Consider the following 22641-nt stretch of genomic DNA (forward strand, 5'->3'; position numbering starts at 1 on the left):
TGTCTTCAGAAATATCAAGTTGTCTGTGGGGTGGTCAAAGCAATGTTGCCTTCTTAGTAATTAAGAATAGGGGGTCGCATAAACCTCTGAATGCCTGGCCCCCAAACTTCTGACTCAGCCAGGAAGACTTTTCAGAAAATGAAGGGATGCCTTCATTCAGTAATGATTTCAGGACCTGAATTTGCAGGTGTTGGTTGATAATCCTTACAGACTTCTTTGCCTTATATGTAAGGAGTCAACTTTATCTATCAACAAATAGGATTTCTAAAAAAATGTTGACTACAAACTTAGACATTAGTGATTTTCTTCTAAGTCAGAATGTACAGGAATAAGTTGTAGCTAATCTCCTTTCTTGCAACCTTATGCATAAAAAGGAAAAATAATTTTAGGGTTGGACCAGAGGGTACGAAAGCACATTTAGTGATTTTTGCATGTATTCCACAAAAATACCTATTTCAAAAAAAATACCTATTTCAAAAGAATTTTGTATAAAATAGAGAAGATAATCTATATAAAACATAGGTGCCTGGCATATAGAAGGCACTCATTAAATGTAACTTGAACTTGAATCTTATTACCAGGAAGTAAGATTAGTAATTTGAGAAGAGATCTATCAAGGACATGATAGTAGCAAGCATCAATTTCTTATGAAAGTCTTGCATACATCTCCTGATGTGCCTTTTAGATAGATTTTCTAATGAGGTGTGCCATTTATCTACTGCTCTTGGAAATTAATTTCCCTGATTTCTTTTTTCCTCTGGCACTAAGCCCAGTTAAGCAGGTGCACTGTTTGTCAGGGTATGAGTTTAGAGGAGTAAAATAATTCAGAGAAGACCCAGAGTCAATCAGAATGTAAAAATTCAATATTTAATAGTTATGTATGTATGTATGTGTGTATATATATATATATATATATATATATGACCCTCTGTGTGTATATAGAGATACTCATGACTGCATATGTGAATATGTTATTTGTTATTTTAGGAAATGTAGAAGATTGAGACACTAAATGCAACATTTCAGACTTTATCAGTTATCATGTGTTCTATTAATATTTCATGTGCTTCTTACTCTGATTCAAGTCATCACAAACCTCACATTTTCTGTTCAATGTCCCAGCACTGTTTGGTCCTCTTGATAACTAAACCTAAAAAGAATATATTTTGTTACCCAACTTCAGTTTTTAATTACTGTAATAATCCCAAATCTGAGTTCCTCTTCATTTGTATATTAAGCTTATAATATAATGGTCTAAGTAAGTCACTTAACTGGAGTACTTTTTAGGAATATTCTTATGTTACCACAAAATTAATTCAATATATCTTGGAAACAAATCTGTAGGAATCTATGAATCTAAAGAAAAATTGATTTCACATTCCCTATTTCATGTATAGTTTTGGAATTTTGTTTACATTTAAGATATTGTTAATGAGGAAAAAAATTAAAATTTCAATTATTATAACTTCCACACCATGTTTATGCATCAAAGTATATGATTCTACAATTTTTATACATATATTTGACATAGGTAAAAGAAGCCAAAAGTTGTTTGTAAATTTGTTTTAGAATATAAAATGTCCTTTATTTGACATAGCTCCAGTTAGCTGGATATAGTCCCAGCTTATACATCTGTAACACAGGTTTGCCAATGAAAAATTGGCTGATTGGGGTCATATTGAGAAAGAGGTGAAGTACATCTATTTGCATTCAGTAATGTTCTTATTGCCTCTAAAAGCAACAATTGAGGAACAGCAAAGAATGGCTTAGAAGCATTGTCATGAAACCATTCAATAATGAAATCACTACACAATATTTTTTTAAAGATTTATTTATTTATTTATTTATTTATTTATTTATTTATTTATTTATTTATTTATTTATACAAGCACTGGGTACAGTCAGAAGCGTGGGAGGGTGAGAGAATTCACCAGAGCCAGAGCAGGGAGCAGAGCAGGCAGACTGACCAAGAAATAAACTGCTGAGGGGAGCAGCGGGTGCGGCGGGAGAGGTCTGTCGCGCCATGTGGGACCCACACTGGTAGCCAGGGATCAAATAGGTGCTGCAGAGGCTGCGGGCAGCTTCGCAACCCAGCGCTCAACCGCTGCGCCACCAGGGGAGGCCCAGTACACAATTTTTTTAAAAAAAAGATGTATTTATGCATACAAGAACTGGGATGCAGGCTAGAGGTGTGGGGGGTGAGAGGATTCACCAGAGACAGAATGGGGAACAGAACAGGCAGATCGACTGAAATAGACTGCTGAGGGGAGCAGTGGGTGAAACAGGAGAGGTCTGCTGCACCATGTGGGTAGCTCCCTGGCAGGGGATCGAACTTGTGCTGCGGTGGCTGCGGATAGCTTCATAGGTTGTGTCTTAACTCCTTGCACCACCAGGGAGGCCCTGAAATCACTACACAGTTTAGACTAATGATGCTTGTGTGTGTGTTTAATTGTGTTAAAGTTCCACCCAAGTGTATATTTCTAAAACTCTGAAGTTAGTGAATAATAAAGATAAATATGGAAAACTTTCAATTGAAAAAATATGAAAGAAAGTAAGAAGAAAATGCCAAAGCCTCAGATGTTGAATGGCAAGGATTGGAGCTACACTTGACTATTCAAATGTAGATTAGGAAAGTGACAGTCATTTCCTTGTGCAGTCAGTAAAACAATTAGCACACCAAAAGTTCTTTGAAATTAGGATCCCAGTTTTCCTTTGGTTTCAAAAGCATATAGACATCTAACATCTGCAAGTATTTTATTTTTTCAAAGTTATAAATCAATGGCTTTTATCTTTTGGAATCTTATGTACTTAAGAGCTTTGTGTCTGTCCTTTATTTTCATTTTTGAATGATTCTTACTAAAAGAGGGAGAAAGACTGATAGCTTAACCTAATATGGGTAGTATCCCGAGATCAGAGCAGGAAGAGAGAAATAGAAAAAGAAAATGACAATGGTTTGAGAAAACATGTTTATTTGGGATCTTAAAAGTTAAAATGTGGTATATTCTAATTTTTAATAAAGATTTATTTATTTGTGCATACAGAAACTGGGGTACAGGTCAGAGATGTGTGTGTGGGGGTAAATGGATTCACCAGAGACAGAGTGGAGAACAGAACAGGCAGACTGTTTGAAATACACTGCTGAGGAGAGCAGCAGTTGAGTCAGGAGAGATATGCTGTGCCAGGTGGGTTGCTCCCTGGCTAGCTAGGGATCTAACTCGTGCTGCAGAGGCTGCGGATAGCTTCATAGCTTAACTCCTTGTGCCACCAGGGAGGCCCCATTCCACTTTTTTTTTTAAAGATTTATTTATTTATGTGTACAAGAGCCGAGGAATAGGCCAGAGATGTGGGGGGTGAGAGAATTCACCAGAGACAGAGTGGGGAACAGAACAGGCAGACTGACTGAAATTCACTGCTGAGGGGAGCAGCAGACAGACAGGAGAGGTCTGCTGCACCATATGGGTTTCTCCCTGGCAGGGGATCAAACTTGTGCTGCAGAGGCTGTGGACAGCTTCATAGATTGTGTCTTAACCCCTTGTGTCACCAGGGAGGCCCCCCATTCCACTTTTTAAATCCCTTCATTCTGTTCTGTATTCTTTATTTCATCTCCTGAACTCCTACCTTATTTTCCCTAAATTGTCATAGTGGCCACATAGTTTCTTTTGCTTCCATCTTGCCATTTTTTCCTTTCTCATTCTGAGAACTAATTATTGGAAATTGGAAATTATTATTGTATTATTATCTTGTTTAAAATTTTAGATGGCTTCCCTTAAACAAGGATATATGAAATAAATATAAGAGGTAATGTAAGGATAAACAAAAAGTAAGTAATTGTAAAGGGAAGAAGAGATGTGTATTTCAATGAATAAGGATGACACATAATTTTTCATAATATGTATTCATATAGTTTTGATTAAGTGTTCTTGTAAATAATTATAATTAAGTTATAATAAAAATATTTAAAGGAAAATAAACATTCACTAAAATTGACATGTACTAAAATAAATGAACCTCATTCTCACAGAGAAAACAATTACTTTTAATGACTTTGAAAAGCACAATTCTAGCTCTCTGTTCTTAGTGTGGTTCAAGTTCTTAGTAGCTCAAGGATGAAAAGAAGTGAAGAGATCCAAATTTCTATTTATTGCTTTTATTATTTTTACTCTTTGTATTTTTTCTTCATTTTTTAATTGGGGTAACATTGTTTTACCACACTATGTCATTATTTTATTGTTAATATAATGCTAGTATCATTTTTACTTGAAATTGTATTGCTGTAACATAGGAAAAGGGCAAATATAATTAAATTGACATCATTAAAAATTAAGATTTTTCAAAAGCAAAAGAATGTAAGTATAAAAGCTACAAAGTTGTGAGAAATCCTGTATTCTTTGACTTTTGAAAATTTCCTTTTTTTTTGCTTATTCAAAAGGTTTAAAAACAATGACAGTCTAATGCATTGAACATCCCTGCTGACTAAATTTTAGTCTCAAAATACCATTTCCTGATAAAAGGAACTGAATGTTCAAGATGTGGCTGATTCCAGGCTTTGCACAGAAAGATACAAATTTTACTTTTAACATTTTTTTGCCTCAAGCAAGAAACTATCACACAAATCAGTATGCCACAGACATGCACACTAATCTTATGACTAATCAGTATGGATTATTATGGATCTGGGATTAAAAATTTAAGTATTTAGGATCTGCTTTAAAATATTTAGCAAACTAGAAAAAAAGAGAACTAAATGTCAGGGAAGAAAAAAAGATCATTAAGATTGACCAAATATTGGTAATTATTGAAGTAGATTAGTTGTGTCCCTTAGCTAAAGGTGGCAGTGCATTTTCCAGAATTCCCTCCCCTGCATAGTCCCAGGTATGTGTGAGCTACAGAAATCACTGAGTAGGAGATTTGGAAGACAGAGGCAAGTCGGGCACGAAGGTCATTGTAGGGGACCAGGCACAGTTGTCAAAGACCCCTTGGTTTACCTGTTGGTGTGGTACCGCAGCTGTTTCACAGCTCCTGCCAGATCCTTCTTTGGCTGCTTCCATTCTGGCCAAAGTGCATATTTAGATCCATGATGAAATGTGAAGGTGTGAAGAGTGAGGTTTGCTGGTCACAGGACAGACTCAGGTGCCTGTTCTTAATTTGAGTTCATCCTTCGTATCCCAGATTTCCTTCTTTCCTCTACTTATCATCACTCTCATTCCAAGTGCTTTTCATCTATCTTCAGGCCCCAGCACCATAAGCATGAGTAAAAATTCTCACCATTTGATTAATATTGCAAGTGCCACTGTATTTTCACTGAATCAAACTTTTCATTTCAACATGTGTTGGAAAGGTCACCTAGGTTAGGATAGCCGTTTCCAAAGTTTCAACCTCTGTAAATATTCTGTGTTAAAAATCTAATTGAAGGGCCTCCCTGGTGGCGCAGGAGGTTGATCGCAGCTCTGTAAAGCTGTCTGCAGCCTCTGCAGCACTGGTTTGATTCCTGGCGGGCCAGGGAGGTGACCCACATGGCACAGCAGATCTCTTTTGTCTCTCCTGCTGCTCCCCTCAGTAGCGTTTTCGGTCCATCTGCCTGTTCTGCTCCCCACTCCGTCTCTGGTGAATCCTCTCACCCTCCCAGACCTCTGGCCTGTACCCCCATTCTTGTATAAATAAATAAGTCTTTTGAAAAACAATAAAAAAATAAAAATCTAATTGAAGGAAAATCTTTTCAGAGATATTTGGTTTTGAAGTCACTTGTGTTATTTAGGACAAGGGATTATATACAGCTTTTTAAATGTCTTTCTTTTAAAGTATAATATCTGTTTTTGAGTATTACAATGTCATGGTTTTCATTCATTGGGCAGAGAATGCATTTAAATATATTAAAATGAGGCTTCTTCATATTCTTTTTTTTTTTCCTTTTTTTTTTTTTATAAATTTTATTGTTATATTCCCCATACAATTGCAGCCCCCCATTCTGACCCCAATCCCTCCCCTCCCGCCCCCGCCCCCCTAAAAGTGTCTCTGGTTCATAGTTTTTTGTTGATTTTGATTTTCACTTTCTTATAGTTATTCATTTTCCTGGTCCCTTATTTAAGTTTTCTAGATTCCTGCTATGAGTGAGACCATCCGGTATTTTTCTTTTTCTTTTTGGCTTATTTCGCTGAGCATGATCCCTTCCAGCGCCATCCATGTTGCAGCAAATTGCATGTGTTTATCTTTTTTGAATGCTGAGTAATATTCCATGGTATATATGTACCACATCTTCTTGATCCAGTCATCTATTTTTGGGCATTTGGGTTGTTTCCAAAGCTTAGCTATTGTAAACAGTGCTGCTATAAACATAGGGGTGCAGGTGTTCTTTGGAATTGATGTTTCTGTGTCCTTTGGGTAAATACCTAGGAGTGGAATTGCTGGGTCATATGGAAGCTCTATGTTTAGTAGGTCCAGAAATCTCCACACAGCTTTCCACAGTGGTTGGACCAGTTTGCACTCCCACCAACAGTGCAGAAGAGTTCCTTTTTCTCCACACCCTCGCCAACATTTGTTGTTGCTAGTTTTTTTAATATGTGCCATTCTCACTGGTGTAAGATGGTATCTCATGGTAGTTTTGATTTGCATTTCCCTGATGACAAGTGATGTTGAACATTTTTTCATATGCCTGTTGGCCATTTGCATTTCCTCTTCAGAGAAGTTTCTTTTAAGCTCTTCTGCCCATTTTTTGACTGGATTATTTTCTTTGTTGTTGTTGAGTCTCATCAGCTCTTTGCAGATTTTTGTGATCAGTCCTTTATCATTAGTGTTGGGTGCAAAAATGTTCTCCCAGTTGGTGGGGTTTCTCTTTGTTTTTGTTATTGTCTCTTTTGCTGTGCAAAAGCTCTTTAATTTGATATAGTCCCAGCTGTTTATCTTTGCCTTCACTATCACTGCTTTGGGTGATGTGTCTGTAAAGATGTCTTTGATGTGCAAATCACGTAGTGTTTCGCCTATATTTCCTTCTATATATTTTATGGTTTCAGGTCTTATGTCTAGTTCTTTAATCCATTTTGAGTTGATTTTTGTGTATGGTGTGAGGTGGTGGTCAAGCTTCATTCTTTTGCATGTAGCGACCCAGTTTTCCCAGCACCATTTATTGAACAAACTTTCTTTGCTCCAATGCATAGTCTTTGCTCCTTTGTCAAAGATTAGTTGACCATAAATCTGTGGGTTTATTTCTGGATTTTCTATTCGATTCCATTGGTCTGTATGTCTGTTCTTGTTCCAATACCATGCAGTTTTGATGATTATGGCTTTGTAGTATAGTTTGAAGTCTGGGAGTCTGATGCCTCCATTCCCTTCTTTTTTTTTCAGGAGAGCTTTGGCTATTCGGGGTTTTTTGTGATTCCATATGAATTTCATCAATAATTGTTCTATTTCTTTGAAGAATGACATTGAAATTTTGATTGGAATAGCATTGAATCTGTATATTGCTTTTGGAAGGATGGCCATTTTAATAATGTTTATTCTTCCAATCCATGAGCAGGGGATGTCTCTCCATTTCTTTGTGTCTTCTTCTATTTCTTTTAACAGTGTTTTATAGTTTTCTTTGTATAGGTCCTTTACCTCTTTTGTTAGATTTATTCCCAAATATTTGATTTTTTTTGTTTCAATAACAAAAGGGATGGTCTTTTTGATTTCTTCTTCTTCAGATTTATTGTTTGTGTATAGGAAGGCTACTGACTTTTGCGTGTTGATTTTGTATCCTGCCACTTTACTGAACTGATTGATGAGTTGAATTAGCTTTTCTGTGGAGTTTTTGGGGTTCTCTATGTATAATATCATATCGTCTGCAAATAGTGATAGTTTGACTTCTTCTTTTCCTATTTGGATTCCTTGGATGTCTTTCTCTTGTCTTATTGCCCTGGCTAGGACTTCCAGTATTATATTGAAAAGCAATGGTGAGAGTGGACATCCTTGTCTTGTTCCAGATCTTAATGGAATTGCTTTCAGCTTTTCACCATTGAGAATGATACTGGCTGTTGGCTTGTCATAGATGGCCTTTATGATGTTGAGGTATGTTCCTTGTATCCCAAGAATTTCAAGGGCTTTTATCATGAATGGGTGTTGCACTTTGTCGAAAGCTTTCTCAGCATCTATTGATATTATCATATGGTTTTTATATTTCTTTTTGTTGATGTGTTGGATAACGTTGATTGATTTTCGGATGTTAAACCATCCTTGTGCCCCTGGAATGAATCCTACTTGGTCGTGGTGAATTATCTTATGGATACATTGTTGGATTCTGATAGCTAAAATTTTATTGAGGATTTTTGCATCAGTGTTCATTAGGGAGATTGGCCTGTAGTTTTCCTTTTTTGTGTTGTCCTTGTTCGGTTTTGGTATTAGTGTAATGTTGGCTTCATAGAATGTGTTTGGTATTGTCCCTTCCTTCTCAATTTTTTGGAAGAGTTTGTGAAGGATAGGCACTAATTCGTCTCTGAATGTTTGGTAGAATTCATTTGTAAATCCATCAGGTCCTGGGCTTTTGTTTTTGGGGAGGTTTTTGATTACCATTTCAATTTCACTGCTTGTAATTGGTCTGTTTAGGTGTTCTATTTCTTCTTTATCTAGCTTTGGGTGATTGTAGAGTTGTAGGAATTTGTCCATCTCCTCTAGATTGTTAAACTTGTTTCCATATAACTGTTCATAGTAGTTACTGATTATTCTTTTGATTTCTGCTGTGTCCGTTGTGATTTCTCCTCTTTCATTGATGATCCTGTTTATTTGTGCTTTCTACCTTTTTTCCTTTGTGAGCCTGGCTAGGGGTTTGTCTATTTTATTGATTTTTTCAAAGAACCAGCTCTTGGTTTCATTGATCTTTTGGATTGTTTTTTTAGTTTCAATTTCATTTATTTCTGCTTTGGTTTTTATTATTTCTTTTCTTCTACTGGTTGTGGGGTTTTTTTGTTGTTCTTTTTCTAGATCTTTGAGCTTCGAGATTAGGTTGTTTCTTTGCGTTCTTTCTTGTTTCTTGATGTGAGCTTCTATTGCTATATATTTTCCTCTTATTACTGCTTTTGCTGCATCCCATACATTTAGGATATTGGTGTCCTCCTTGTCGTTCAATTCAAAAAATTTTTTAATTTCTTCTTTGATCTCCTCATTAGTCCAATGGTCTTCCAGTAGTGTGGTTTTTAATCTCCATGAGGTAGGAAAGTTCCTTGCCTTCTTTTTATGGTTTATTTCTAGTTTGATGCCTTCATGGTCAGAAAAGATGGTTGATATGATTTCAATCTTGGTGTATCTGTTGATGTTTGTCTTGTGCCCCAGTATGTGATCGATCCTGGAGAATGATCCGTGTGCGCTTGAGAAAAATGTGTACTCCGTTTTTTTGGGGTTTAGTGTTCTATAGATGTCTGTTAAGCCCAATTGCTCTAGGTCTTTATTTAGAGCTTTGGTTTCTTTACTTATTTTTTGTCTTGTTGATCTATCCATTGTTGATAGTGGTGTGTTGAAGTCTCCCACTACGTATGTGTTTTCTCTGATGTCTGTTTTCAGAGAGGACAACAGTTGTCTGATATATTTTGGTGCTCCTTCGTTTGGTGAGTATATGTTAATGAGTGTTATTTCTTCTTGAAGTATTGTCCCCTTGATCATAATGTAGTGACCATTGGGGTCTCTTTTTATCTTTTTGAGTTTGAAATCTGTTTTATCTGATATAAGTATAGCTGTTCCTGCTTTCTTTTTTGATCCATTTGCTTGTAGGATTGTTTTCCATCCTTTAACTTTGAGCCTATTTTTATCTTTTGTAGCTAAATGTGTTTCCTGGAGACAGCAAAAGGTTGGGTTTTGTTTCTTAATCCAGGCTGCAACTCTGTGTCTTTTTATTGAAGAGTTTAGTCCATTTACATTTAGAGTTAATATTGATATGTTAACATCTGTATTTGCCATTGTGTTTGTCTTTCCTTTGATTTTATTTATTTATTCTTTTAATAACTTTTTTTTTTTTTTTGGGCCTTCTTTCATTGTTATTCGTCGCTCTGAGGTTCTGGCTTTAGGACTCCTTGTAGTATTTTTTGGAGTGGGGGTTTAGTTGCAATGAAATTCCGGAGTTTCTGTTTGTCTGGGAAGGTCCATATTCTTTCTTCAAAGAGGAAGGAGAGCTTTGCGGGATAGAGTATTCTTGGTTGGCATCTGTTTTCTTGGAGTCTGTTGACTATGTCCCTCCACTCTCTCCTTGCCCGTAGTGTTTCTTCGGAGAAGTCTGATGTCAGCCTGATTGGTTTTCCTTTGAATGTTATCTGTTTCTTCCCTCTTGCCAGCTTCATTATTTTTTCCTTGTCCTGGATTCTTGGGAGCTTTACTATTATGTGTCTTGCTGTATTTTTCCTTTCGTCGTGGAAGTTTGGTGTTCTTCTTGCTTCTTGTATATCAATTTTCAGCTCCTTCTTCACATTTGGGAAGTTCTCTTCAATTATCTCTTTGAATATTTTCTCTGTTCCTACATCTCTCTCCTCTCCTTCTGGTATTCCTATAACTCTTATATTTCCTTTCCTCATGGAGTCAGATAGTTCCCGAAGTCTTTCTTCATTCTTTTTCCTTCGTACTTCTCTTTCCTTTTCTGTTTTGGTTCTTTTTATTTCTGTGTCTTCAAGATTACTTATTCGTTCTTCCATTTCATCTATTCTGCTTTCATTGCTTTTCCCAGAATTCTTTAGTTCTTCCATTAATTCTTTGATCTCCTGCATTTCTTTTACTTCCCTCTTTAGGGACTCAATTTCTTTCTTCTGACCATTGTTTTCCCTCTCTAGGGACTCAATTGCATTCTTCTGATCGTTGATTATTTTTCCCTTATCATTGTTTTCCTTTATGACTTCTGTCAGTTTTTTAATCACGGCAATTTTAAATTCTCTTTCTGGAAGGCTCAGAAATTCTTCCAAGTTATTGTCGTTGCAATCTGGGGGCTGGCTTTCTTTTTGTGGTGTGCTTTTTCTCTGGAGAGTTGCTAGGTTGCGTGTGGTTCTTCTCCTCCCTACTGTCTGTTTTCTAATTTGCCGTATGCGTTGGGACACTGTGTTGTTGGGACTTGCCGGCATCTTGGGTGGGCTTCTCTGTTCCCCTCTGGTTCTTCCAGGAGTCATCTGTCAGTTTCAAGCAGCCTTTACTGGAGAAAGGTCCCTGTTCTAAAATGCCGATGTGGGGACACACTCCCCTGTACGCCTGGTCTGCCCCGGCGGTGGGTTCCTGCTCCCCTCTGGGCTTGGACTGCAGGCCAGAGGGGGTCTGGCGTGGGCGAACTTACCCCGCTCACCTCTGGCTCCTGAGGAAGCCTTCTGCAGGTAGTCTTTACTGTAGAAATGTCCCTGTTCTAAAATGGTGATGTGGGACACACTCCCTGCGCTTCTGGTCTCAGGCACACTATTCTGCGCGCCTGGTCTGCCCCGGCTGTGGGTGCTCGCTCTCCCTGTGGGCTCAGACTACTTGTTCAGAAGGGGCCCGGTGTGGGCTAACTCCCCAGCTGGCCACTAGCTCCTTCAGTAGCCTGTGCTGGGGTCAAGTCGCTAGGTGGCACCAGAGATCTCTCCTAGAGCCCTTGGGGAGCTGATTTTCCACCCCGTGGGACAGGGAGCAGAGCGGGGATGGTAGGGTACACCTCAACGGCTTTGGGGTACTGTGTCTGCCTTGTGCCCCACCGTCGTGGGGAACCCACGCCCCTAATTTCGTGCCCCGGGTCTCAGTTCCAAAGCCCTCAGTTCCAGGACGCGGGCTGTAGCCCAGATCAGTGGCGCGGGAATGGCGCCTTTTGAATCCCGCTCCCCTGCCTGGGCGCCTTGTTCCTGCTCACTCAGGGAGGGCCTCCGCCCGGGTCTCAGTTCCAAAGCCCTCAGTTCCAGGACGCGGGCTGTAGCCCAGATCAGTGGCGCGGGAATGGCGCCTTTTGAATCCCGCTCCCCTGCCTGGGCACCTTGTTCCTGCTCACTCAGGGAGGGCCTCCGCCGTCTCCCCGCAAGCCTAGGTCGCAGGCGCAGGGCCCTGGGCAGCTGCAATCCAAGCGCCGCTTTCGCGCAAGCTTACCGGGCGGCCGGGGCTGTGTGCTGGTGCTGGTCTCCTCCTGGGGGGCGGGGCTCTCTTTAATGGTGCCTGGAGCTCACCTCCGCGGCGGATCCTGCAGGGTTCGCCTCAGCTCCCGTTCACGGGGTGTGGTGGCTGAAATAGTTCCTTTCCACTCACAGTCCCACTTGCTGCATCCGTTTTTCTTGTTGGGCGTTTTGGTTTGTTGTTTCCCTCGTCTCTGCCGGTGGGAGAGTGCCGCCTCTGTGGGCGGGGGAGGGGAGCAGGGTTCTGCGCTTCCCTCCCTTCTCGTCCTCTTTTATGGCAACTTTCTTCTTCGGGCAGTTTGCTGGAGTCGTCCGTTTATCTTCCGTGTCCCAGTTCTCACTGGGACCTGCCGCTTTTCCTCCCTATTAACTTTTTTTAATGGGAGATCTTACTCGCAGCGTCTCCTCGCCGCCATGTTGCTCCGCCCCTCTCCATATTCTTTTTTAAATAGAAGTCTAGAAAGGCCCTCTGTAGAAGCATCTCACAAATTATTTCATAAGTTAATTATTTCAATACTCAATTTGAAATGAACTGATTTAATATTCATAGTTTTTGCTAAATCACAAATTGTCGATTAAATAAATACAAAAATTTTCTTAAATTACATATTAAATGTCAAGGAAAGTTTAGAACACAGCTTGAATTCGAGAGGTATGTATCGGAGTTATAGCCATTCTTGAAATAATATTAAGTACTGTAAACAATCATCCAGTACATATAGTACACCAATTGTATTTCATTTTAATTCACTACTACCTATTTCATTATTTTTCACTTTTCCTCACCCAAGCCCCTGTCAGTTGGCCAAATCCATTCCAATTAACCCTTTACTGTCATCATTTTAAAGGATTACTATAATTTCAAAGATTGTTTTTAAAAAATAAACCTCTTTTAAATAGTTTCTTGATTGGAAAAGCTATGTTTAAGAAAGATGTATTAGGGTCACAAATTATGACTATTTTGTTCACAGCAAAAATAGTTATTAGATACCAAAATATCAAGTGTTGTTACTGGAACTAAAGGAATCTTTCAAAAATATAGCATAATGCCTGCTTTTTTCAAGATAAATAATGGGAAGATATGAAATTTTAGTTAGTGTGCCTTTTATAAAGTTATATTGTTAGCATGTAAGTACTGCTTAGGGGTTAATTATAGAGAAATAATGCAATGTATCAAACATTGCTTAAATTCTTGATTTGCCTGCAGGTGATACTTCCTATTTCTCTGACAAAGGCTTTACATTCAATTTGAAATGAAATAGCAGACAGGAATACAGTAAAATCAAGAGAAGAAAAAGGTATTTGAATATAAGAAATTGAAAGCTACACCATAGTGATGATAAAAAATTAAAGTAGAGGTTTCTGACATCACTAAATTAAACCAAGTATGTTAAAGCCAAATGATTCCATATGAAAAGTTAGAAGTTACTTCCGACTAAACATACTACGTTTAAAGCAAACATAACTTTAATGAAGATAATGATCTTTATAGTGAATGCAAAGGCATGTTTTTGTTTGTTATTTCTGAAATATCTAGACTAGTTATGTCAATGCTAAGGAATCCTTGACCTGAAGACTCAGGCCTATTATGTACACAGTGAATGTTTTTCATTTCATATTGTGTTCTACTTAAAAATAAATTATGAGCATTTCAGACCTTACCCTTACAAAATAGTTGGCTATTATAAATGAAGCTAAACCTCAAAAGTCTAAACTATTTAATAAGAGTTTACATTCTCTCAGATAAATTTCTAGGTGTAAGAAATTTCTAGGTGTTTTCATTAGAGAAAAACACTGCTTTTTGAATATACTCACATAGCATTCAATATTTTAATTTTTTTGTTTTGTTTTTTCTCCTGTGTTTCCCTTCTTTTCATCCTGGATGTTTATGTGGGCATGGGAAAACAAATCTGAATCTCTGTTTGTCACTGGTAACATTCTAGGAAATTTTGTTTACCATAAAGACAAAAATTAAGTAATTTTACAGTACTTCAAGCATGAACTGTCATGTAGCTTAGAACGTATTAAATGAGGCATAATTTATTAATATTTTTTCTTCACTTGATAAAATTTCACCAGTAGAGGCTAAAGTATTTAAACACTTATCTGCAACAGGAGAGATAAACTAGTCATCAAAATTTATAATTTCTTGAGTTCTAGAAAACTATTGGTATACATATAAACAGCATTCTCATATATTGAAATTGGAAACCATGGATAGTGAGTCCATAAATGGCAGCACTTCATTAATCATAATATGCTTAAAATGAGATATTATACTGAAAATTTATAAGGAAAAACAAAGGACTGTAAATACTCATAGCAATCTTGGGAAAGAAGAACATAGCTGGAAGCATCATGTTCCCTGAATTCAAACTATATCACAAATCTATAATTATCAAAACATACAGATTAATGGAACAGGATTATGAGCCAGAAATGAACTCATCTGTATATTAATTTATAACAAAGAAGCCAAGGAAATATAATAGGGAACAGATATAAACGTCTATAAATGTTGCTGGGGAAGCTGAACAGTGACATGCAAAAGAATGAAATTGGACCATTATTTTATACCATATACGAAACTAATTCAAATGGATTAAACACTTGAAGTAAGAAATAAAACCATAAAACTTCTAGAATAAAACATATTGTAAGATTATTGCCATCAACTGTAAATCTACACAGCAAAGGAAATCTAAACAAAATGAAAGACAACCCATGAAATCGGAGGAAAAATATATCTAGTGTATATATAATTTAAAAACTCAAAATAGGGCCACCCCCGTGGTTCAGCAGTTGAGTGCTGGGATGCGAAGCTGCCCACGGCCTCTGCAGCGCCAGTTTGATCTCTGGCCGCCAGTGAGGCTCCCACATGGCTCGCAGACCTCTCCTGCTGCGCCCGCTACTCCCATCCACAGTGTACTTCATCATTCTGCCTGTTCTGCTCCCCACTCTGGCTCTGGTGAATTCTGTCACCCCCCACACTTCTGACTGTACCCAGTGCTTGTATAAATCAATCAATCTTTAAAAAATAATTTAAAAAAACTCAAAATATATAAAAAGTATATAAAAATCAATAAGAAAGGGAATGACTAATAGGTACATGAAACAGGGTTTATCAATTCTTGATGTAGTGAACAAGGATAAACCAAAATTACAATGAGATATCACTTTATACCTGTTAGGATGGCTATTATTATAAAAAAGACAAGAAATAGCAAATGTTGGTAAGAATGTAGTGAAAAGGGAATGGTTTTACTCTATTGTTGGGAATGGAAATTTCCAAAGACAACAAAATCACTAACTTGAAAATATGTCTGCACCTCCATGTACATTGCAGCATTATTTACAATAGCTAAGATATTGAAACAACTGAAATGTCCATTGATTAATGAATGAACAAATATGTTTTATATATAATATTTATTATTCAGTCATAAAAAGAAGGGAATCTTGATTGCTACAGCATGAACTTCAAGAACATCATGCTTAGTGAAATAAGTGGGACAGAGAAAGACAAATGATTTCACTTCTATGTGGAATCTAAAACCAAACAAGAAGTGAAAAATAAAGTTAGAATATTACACATTGTAAATGCTAAATATTCTCTTTTTTAGTCAACCTCAGATACTATGTACAAGGAATACACATCAATATACAGACAAATTGAATTTTTCCTAATCTAGGAAAAACTTAAAAAGTTACCTTAATTGAAATCCAAATACTTAGGTGTGAATATTTTCTGGGAAGTACTTAGGAAAACAAGTTGGCCATTATTCATAAGGATTGCATTTCACAGACCCTGTATGTGAGGACATAGTAAATAAGTGATGGCAAAGTGATATTTATAGTGACTCCACTTTTGGGGCACTACTAAATGATTGTGCTAAATGATTCTGAAAATTGAATTAATAATTATCTAACCTTTACTCTACCTTAAGCAATTTACTCCAAATACTGTATATGTAATGAGTTTGAGTGGGCACCAATAAATGCCATCTGGTGTAGAAAAAGACTTTTGGGTGAAGGATCAGAGATGCAAGGGACTCCTGCTTTCCTGTTGGGTGACTCAGAGATTTGATAGACAAATCTAGAGACCTATCACTCAGTTGTTCTCTTTTTTGATAAGTTCTATCATAATCTCACTTGTCTCTGCATTGAGATTATTAATTGCTAAGCACTCTACTGTGTGATATTTGAATGCATTATCTCAAGTAATACTCACAATGACCTTGTGAAGTATTGTTGCTCTTATTGCCATTTTACAGTTGAGCAAACTGAAATACAGAGTTCTTTGGTTTTCCTTTTTTACATATTATAAATTGTTCCAGAACTGGATACATTATTAATTGGTTTATGAGATGGTTGATTTTAGGGATAATAGGCATAAGGAGTTGAGGTCTTGATTTAGAATAATCACTTTGGAAAAGCAGAGAAGTCTAAGTTTTATAAATATGACAAAAATTATTCTCAACATCACACAGCTGGTAGGTGGAGGAAACACCAGAACTAGAGCAAGGTGAATAAGTACTCTCCTTTGGTATAAAATTTAAGAGGACTCTAAAAATCTTGGTGATTAAAATAATATTTTAATGCAACATTTAAAATTCAATATTAAAGTAAAAATCTGTGATGAATAAAATATTAATTTTTTAAATAAAGACAGCATATTTATTAGATGTTAAAATTCTCATAACAAGAATAAAATGTTTTCCAAAATAGATATTAAAATGCTTTTCCATTGTTATGGTGAGTCTAAATTGAACAGAGACACAGGACTCAGGACCCAGGTGTGGGGGAGAACACACTTAGAAATGAATCCTCATAAAATTCTTCCAGGTGGTTTTGTTATAAGTAAGCATTATTCTTGTATGTGCCTGTTTGGAATGTATTCAACTTTTTATCCAACTTATAAAAGATATAGACAAATAAAACAATCAATGCACACATGCCTGATCACAATAAAATATCCTAATTTCTAAATTAAGATAGCACAGAAAAAAATAAACACAAAAAAACAGGATCATTATACTGATTTTTCCTTTTGTCTGTGGCTCCAATATGGTTTTTCATATACAAGGTAGGAGGTCTGAACTTGAATACTTAGTCTGATCTTGATTGTATGCTTGTACCTGTTGTCTGCTGATGTTTCTTAGGATATAAAAGATAAAGAAGAGTCAAATATTATTTAAAGAATTGAAGATTGATGGTCAAGCATAATGGTGAAGGCATGGACTTGTGTAATTAGGAAGAAGCAAAGAAAGTGACTCATTTAATTTCTCTTTTGCAGTTTGTTTAAATTCTCTGTGCCTTAGTTTTATTATACTTATTGGGTTATTGGAATGAAAACAAGAATCAATATTCATAAAGTTCTTAGAGTACAATCCTGCAGGTAATATATACTCTTTAAGTGTTAACTTCTATCAATTTATGATGATCTTAACTGCAATATGTATAATTTAACATGAGAGGTAAGAAAGTACAATTTCTTGATTATCCCTTTATAAAAAGGACATCACTAAAAAATTTATAAAAGGATATTACATTGGATAATATTATTTCTATTGATATGATTTGAATATGATATCTGCAAGAGAGAGTAAGAATCATCTTGTAGACTACTATTTAATTATTTAAGTATATGTAAACAAAGATAATTAAAGTTGTTTACATGACTAAAAATTAGAACTTGGTCTCAAGCCAACTACATGGTCCTTATGAAAGTAGTCTAATTTGACTACTTTAGAACCAGGCAATATACATGTCTGCAGAGTATATGTTGTATATATAGGCATCAGGATAATTAAACTAATATCTATTTTGTTGGATTTTATTTCTGTGATCCACACTGAACACTTAAAAGAAGAAAAATGGGGAAATAGTTTTAATCTATTCAGACCATAAAAATCCAATTTGGAGTAGTCTTCCATTGGATATAAAATGTACTAGTGCTAAAAATGCTTTTAATGGTGCCAGAAAAGTCTAGTTCCCTACATATAATATTTTGAAATTCTCAATTGCAATTTAAAATTCAATTTCAATTTCTTCTTGTAAGGTTTAAACTCACCAATTAGGTTACCATTTCTTGCTCATATGAAACTCTTCAGAATTCAGTAAAATAAGGTTTAAAGAGCAGTTGTGTTAGCACTGAATCATTGAGATGTTTCCCTGAGACCAATAATTTATAATTTGGTATCCTTGGGAATAGGCTCTGTGCCCCATGGAGTCCTCTGAATTAAAATTAAAAATTCCCCTAAATAGTCTAATTCTCATGTTCCCTTTTCTATGGAATCAGTGGGGAAAAAAAGGGAAACATAATCTTTTCATTTTATAAATGTTAAAAAAAATCATCTATGATATTAGTCTTCCTTCAACCATTTCTCAATCTCAATTATTTAATTCATAGCAAATATACCCCTCTATATTTTTCTCATTTGGTCTTGAAATCACTCTCCTGAAACTTTCATTGTTGAATCCAAAGGTTAGTCTCAATTTTCCTACTTGACTGATTAGCGTTTGCTAACACGAGATATTTATGTGTGTGTGTGTGTGTGTGTGTATATATATATATATAATTACACTACATCCTTGCCTATATACTCTTAATTATATTTTTTAAATACATATAGAATATGTACTGTTTCATCATGATCAAAATTACTGTTGTATTTCTTCTGGATTAGTTCATTTGCCTTCTTACTGTTCTCCCTATTTCCAACTTGGCATTCTTTCAATCTTCAACATAGCAAAATAAGTTATATAAGTCAACTCACTTTTTCTCTGCTCAAATCTTTCAATGACTTCCTTTATCAATCAGAGTAAAAGCTTAATTTTGCAGTACTTAACCTTTAGATATTGTAATATGTTAGTATGATTCTAGTCTCTTAAATGTATCATAGGGAGAAGAATCTCTAAAATACTAAAATTGTTTTTGAAATGAAGGAAAACAATGCTAAAACTTAATTACAGATTGATGAAAAGTTAGGAGCATCTTAGTCCATATTTCAAGATAGGTCACCTCTTCAATCAGACCTTAAAGGTTATTCTTGCCCCTTCAGAACAATTTTTATATAATTAGAATTGGAAAACAACATTTTGGAAATCCTTAAACTATCTGTTTGATTTTTCATTTAATCTCTAATTTCACAAATAGCTTTTATACCCTAGTATATTTAAAGGAAGACCTATAGAATTCCAATTTTCCTAATTCTATTCATTAAATTTATTAGAAATTCAAATATTTGTTTTCAGGTAGTATCTCGTGTTTGGAATCAATGGGTAAAAAAAAGGGCTAGTCTTCTAATTTTTTCAATGTTTAAAAAAAAAAAATCCAGTGACTAAACCAATGGAATCTAGTGTGAACTTGGATCAATGGAATCAAGTTTGGACTTGGACATTTATCTAGATTATAAAATTCTCAGCATAAGATAACCTATAGGATTTGGTATCAGAGGTGTTCAATAACTTTTCTTTTTAATTAAGTAAACATGTATACCATGACAAGATGTAGTTTCTATTTATGAGCAAAATAAAGAAAATATCATCAAGAAATATTTAAATTTATGAAATTGACACAGTATTTGTGTCATAAGAAGAAATCAGGATAACTTTTGTCAGTTTCTTTGGGACTGATGGTAATTTTTTTCTTTTGTTTTAAATTATTTTAGCAAGTTCTATTTCCAAGATTGGCTCAGATCCTCTAAAATTTGTACATGATGCTGTGGAGGAAACTACAGACTGGATTTATGGTTTCTTTTCTTTGTTATCTGACATTATCTCATCTGAGGGTGATGAAGAAGATGATGATGGTGACGAGGACGCTGATAAAGGTATGAGCTGCATAGAGACACATCTAATATTAGTTATGTATTAAAAGGTTTGTTTAAGTTGAACTATAAATGAGCACTTGGTTAGGCTAACTCCAAATAATACTTTTCTAATATTATATCAACAGGCAGCCAACCTCAGTAAATTAATCTCTATATTTGCCTTTCATCCTATATTCTGCTACTATGGCAGAGATATAAAAGATACTCTAATGTATATCATTAGAGTAGCCTTTTGGTAGAGAGGATCTTATTGTGCACTACTACAAATCCATTGTATAAACTCACATTTAAATGCTTCTTTGGGGAATATATTAGTAGCTATGTCTCAAGTTTATCCTTAGAAAAACTGGGGAGGGAGGGAACAACAATGGTAAGACTAAATATACATATATATGTTTTATACAAATAAGTCATATTCATAGTCAAATGGCGGAAAGCAAGTCTACTAAAATCATCATCAAAAGTAAATTTATTGAACCAAATGAAGATGTAGATTGGAGCACACATTGTAATTGTCACAACAATTATCTAACTAACCTATGCACTTTTTCATATATATTAATGAATAAAAGGAAATAACAAACTCAAACCAATATAAATCATTATCAAATGGATGTGAAAAAATAAGCACTGTGATTCTGCCTTTTATATGGTATTTTTAGTATCAGCCTTAATTATGGGAAATCATGTATTTACCTTGACTACCAGGAAATCTTTTATTATTTTAGCCCTTTCTATTACTTTGTCTGAATTTGTATTTTTGGGCCCCAGGAAGAGGTCAAGATGAACAATAGAGAATTGAATGAACATGACACATAAACTCAAATGTATAATTTGGATCACTGCCACAATTTTATTGAACTCATAAAAGTAAAATTAGTTCAAGTATAGGTACATAAACTAAATTTATATTTAAAAAATGGAATTAGAGAAACAATTTAAGAACTACTATTGTCAAAACAGATTTTTTTATAATAAACACAGGAAATTGGGAAAATAGAGAAAGAGTGTTATACTATATTATGTTTTTCTAATTTGCTGTTTTTGTTTGGTTTAGGTGAAATAGAGGAACCTCCCTTGAAAAAAAAAGGTTCGTTATTTTCATTTTAAAAAATTATTTTTCTCATGGTAATGTTGATTTTCATCACTACTCATACATAGTTCGCTTGAATTGTAGCCTTAGTTTATTTTTAATATAGAGTTTTAGCTTAATGATTAGATCAAGATTTATAGTTGGGAAAAGAAATACTGGATTCTCTCCAATAAAACTGATCCCACAGTTTTTTCAGTTGATTATTTAATTGATGCTCTCAATAGTAGATGTACCAATTCATCTATTCACAGATGAATATGAGTTTGAATTGCACAGATGAATGGTAATTTCTGTAGCCTTGTAAATGGCCTAGAAGCTAATGCTGCTCATCTTTTGTGTCACTGTAACCAAGTATATTGACTTAGTTCTTTTTAATTTAAACCTTCTTATTTTATTGTCAGTTTTATTTTGCATTTTAGGTGATAATTATGGTATATATGACTGAGATAGTTGGATGTAAATAGTCTTACAGATACAGGCACTTCCAGTCAACATGTAGCATGTATTATCCTAAAAGTATAGAGTTGCGTGGATGTGTTTGACCATGGTGTAGAGGATTACTTGTAGGACTATCTAAGATATTCAGTGACCAAACAGAATAGTCAAAAATAAAAAAGATGGGAAAACTAAGACTTAAAAATGGTCCTATACTATGGGTCAAGAACCTGAGAGGACAGAGATTTTTTGTTTGTTTATTTTGTTTTTGCTTTATTTTTTTTTAAGTTTTATTTATTTATTTATACAAGCACTGGGTATAGTCAGAAACATGTGAGGCTGAGAGAATTCACCAGAGCCAGAGCAGGGAACAAAACAGACAGACTGATGAAATACACTGCGGAAGGGAGGAGAAGGCATGGCAGGAGAGGTCTGCGCGCATGTGGGACCCTCGCCGGTGGCTGGGGATCGAACCGGCAGAGGCTGCAGGCAGCTTCGCAGCCCAGCACTCAACTGCTGTGCCACTGGGGAGCCCTGGGACAGAGATTTTTATAAGAAAGAATAGAATTATATCTGAAAGGGAAAATAATGGGGTGAATAAATATAAATAGTCAAAGTGAATATTGTACCAAAAGCTATATAATAATTTAGTGTAATCCTCATCAAAATACCAAATGATATTCCTCAAAGAAATTACACAAATTTTAAAATGTATATAGAACTGTAAAAGGCCTTGAATAACAAAATAATCCTTAAGAGAAAAGGAGGAAACAGTCATCACATTACATGCCTTTAAATTGTACTATAAAGTAACAATAAATAGTATTAGAATAGAAATGGACTCATGGATTGGTGGAACCAAATTGAAAGCCCAGAATTAAATGCACATACATATCAATACTTAATTCATGATTAAGGAGTTACAACCATATAGTGTGGAAAGGAGAATTCCGTTAAATGGTGCTGGGTAAATTGGACTGCCGCATAGAAAAAGAATGAGGTTGACTCACTGTCTATCTATATGCACAAATATCTTCCAAATGGATTAAATACTTAGATATGAGAACTGCAGTAATAAAATATCTAGAAGAAAGCATTGGCAATATATATCTCTGACATCAGAGATAAAGATGTTTTCAGAGACTCAAGCCCCATAGCAAGGGAAATAAAAGCAAAAATAAAAAATTGAGATTATCTCAAATTAAAAACTTTA

At 35.5% G+C, this 22641-nt stretch overlaps 1 protein-coding gene across 1 annotated transcript in view; it reads left to right on the forward strand.

Moving 5' to 3' along the window:
* TRDN (triadin) overlaps nt 1-22641 on the forward strand; it is a gene marked incomplete at both ends in the record, with an annotated part of 274757 nt that overhangs the window by 20119 nt on the left and 231997 nt on the right. Inside the window, 2 exons of the mRNA XM_084258151.1 lie at nt 19739-19900; nt 20958-20990. Coding sequence (XP_084114277.1) covers nt 19739-19900; nt 20958-20990 — 195 coding nt within the window. The remainder of the gene's footprint in view (nt 1-19738; nt 19901-20957; nt 20991-22641) is intronic.

The sequence above is a fragment of the Talpa europaea genome, assembly GCF_964194135.1.
Source record: "Talpa europaea genome assembly, chromosome: 2".
Taxonomy (NCBI): Eukaryota; Metazoa; Chordata; class Mammalia; order Eulipotyphla; family Talpidae; genus Talpa; species Talpa europaea.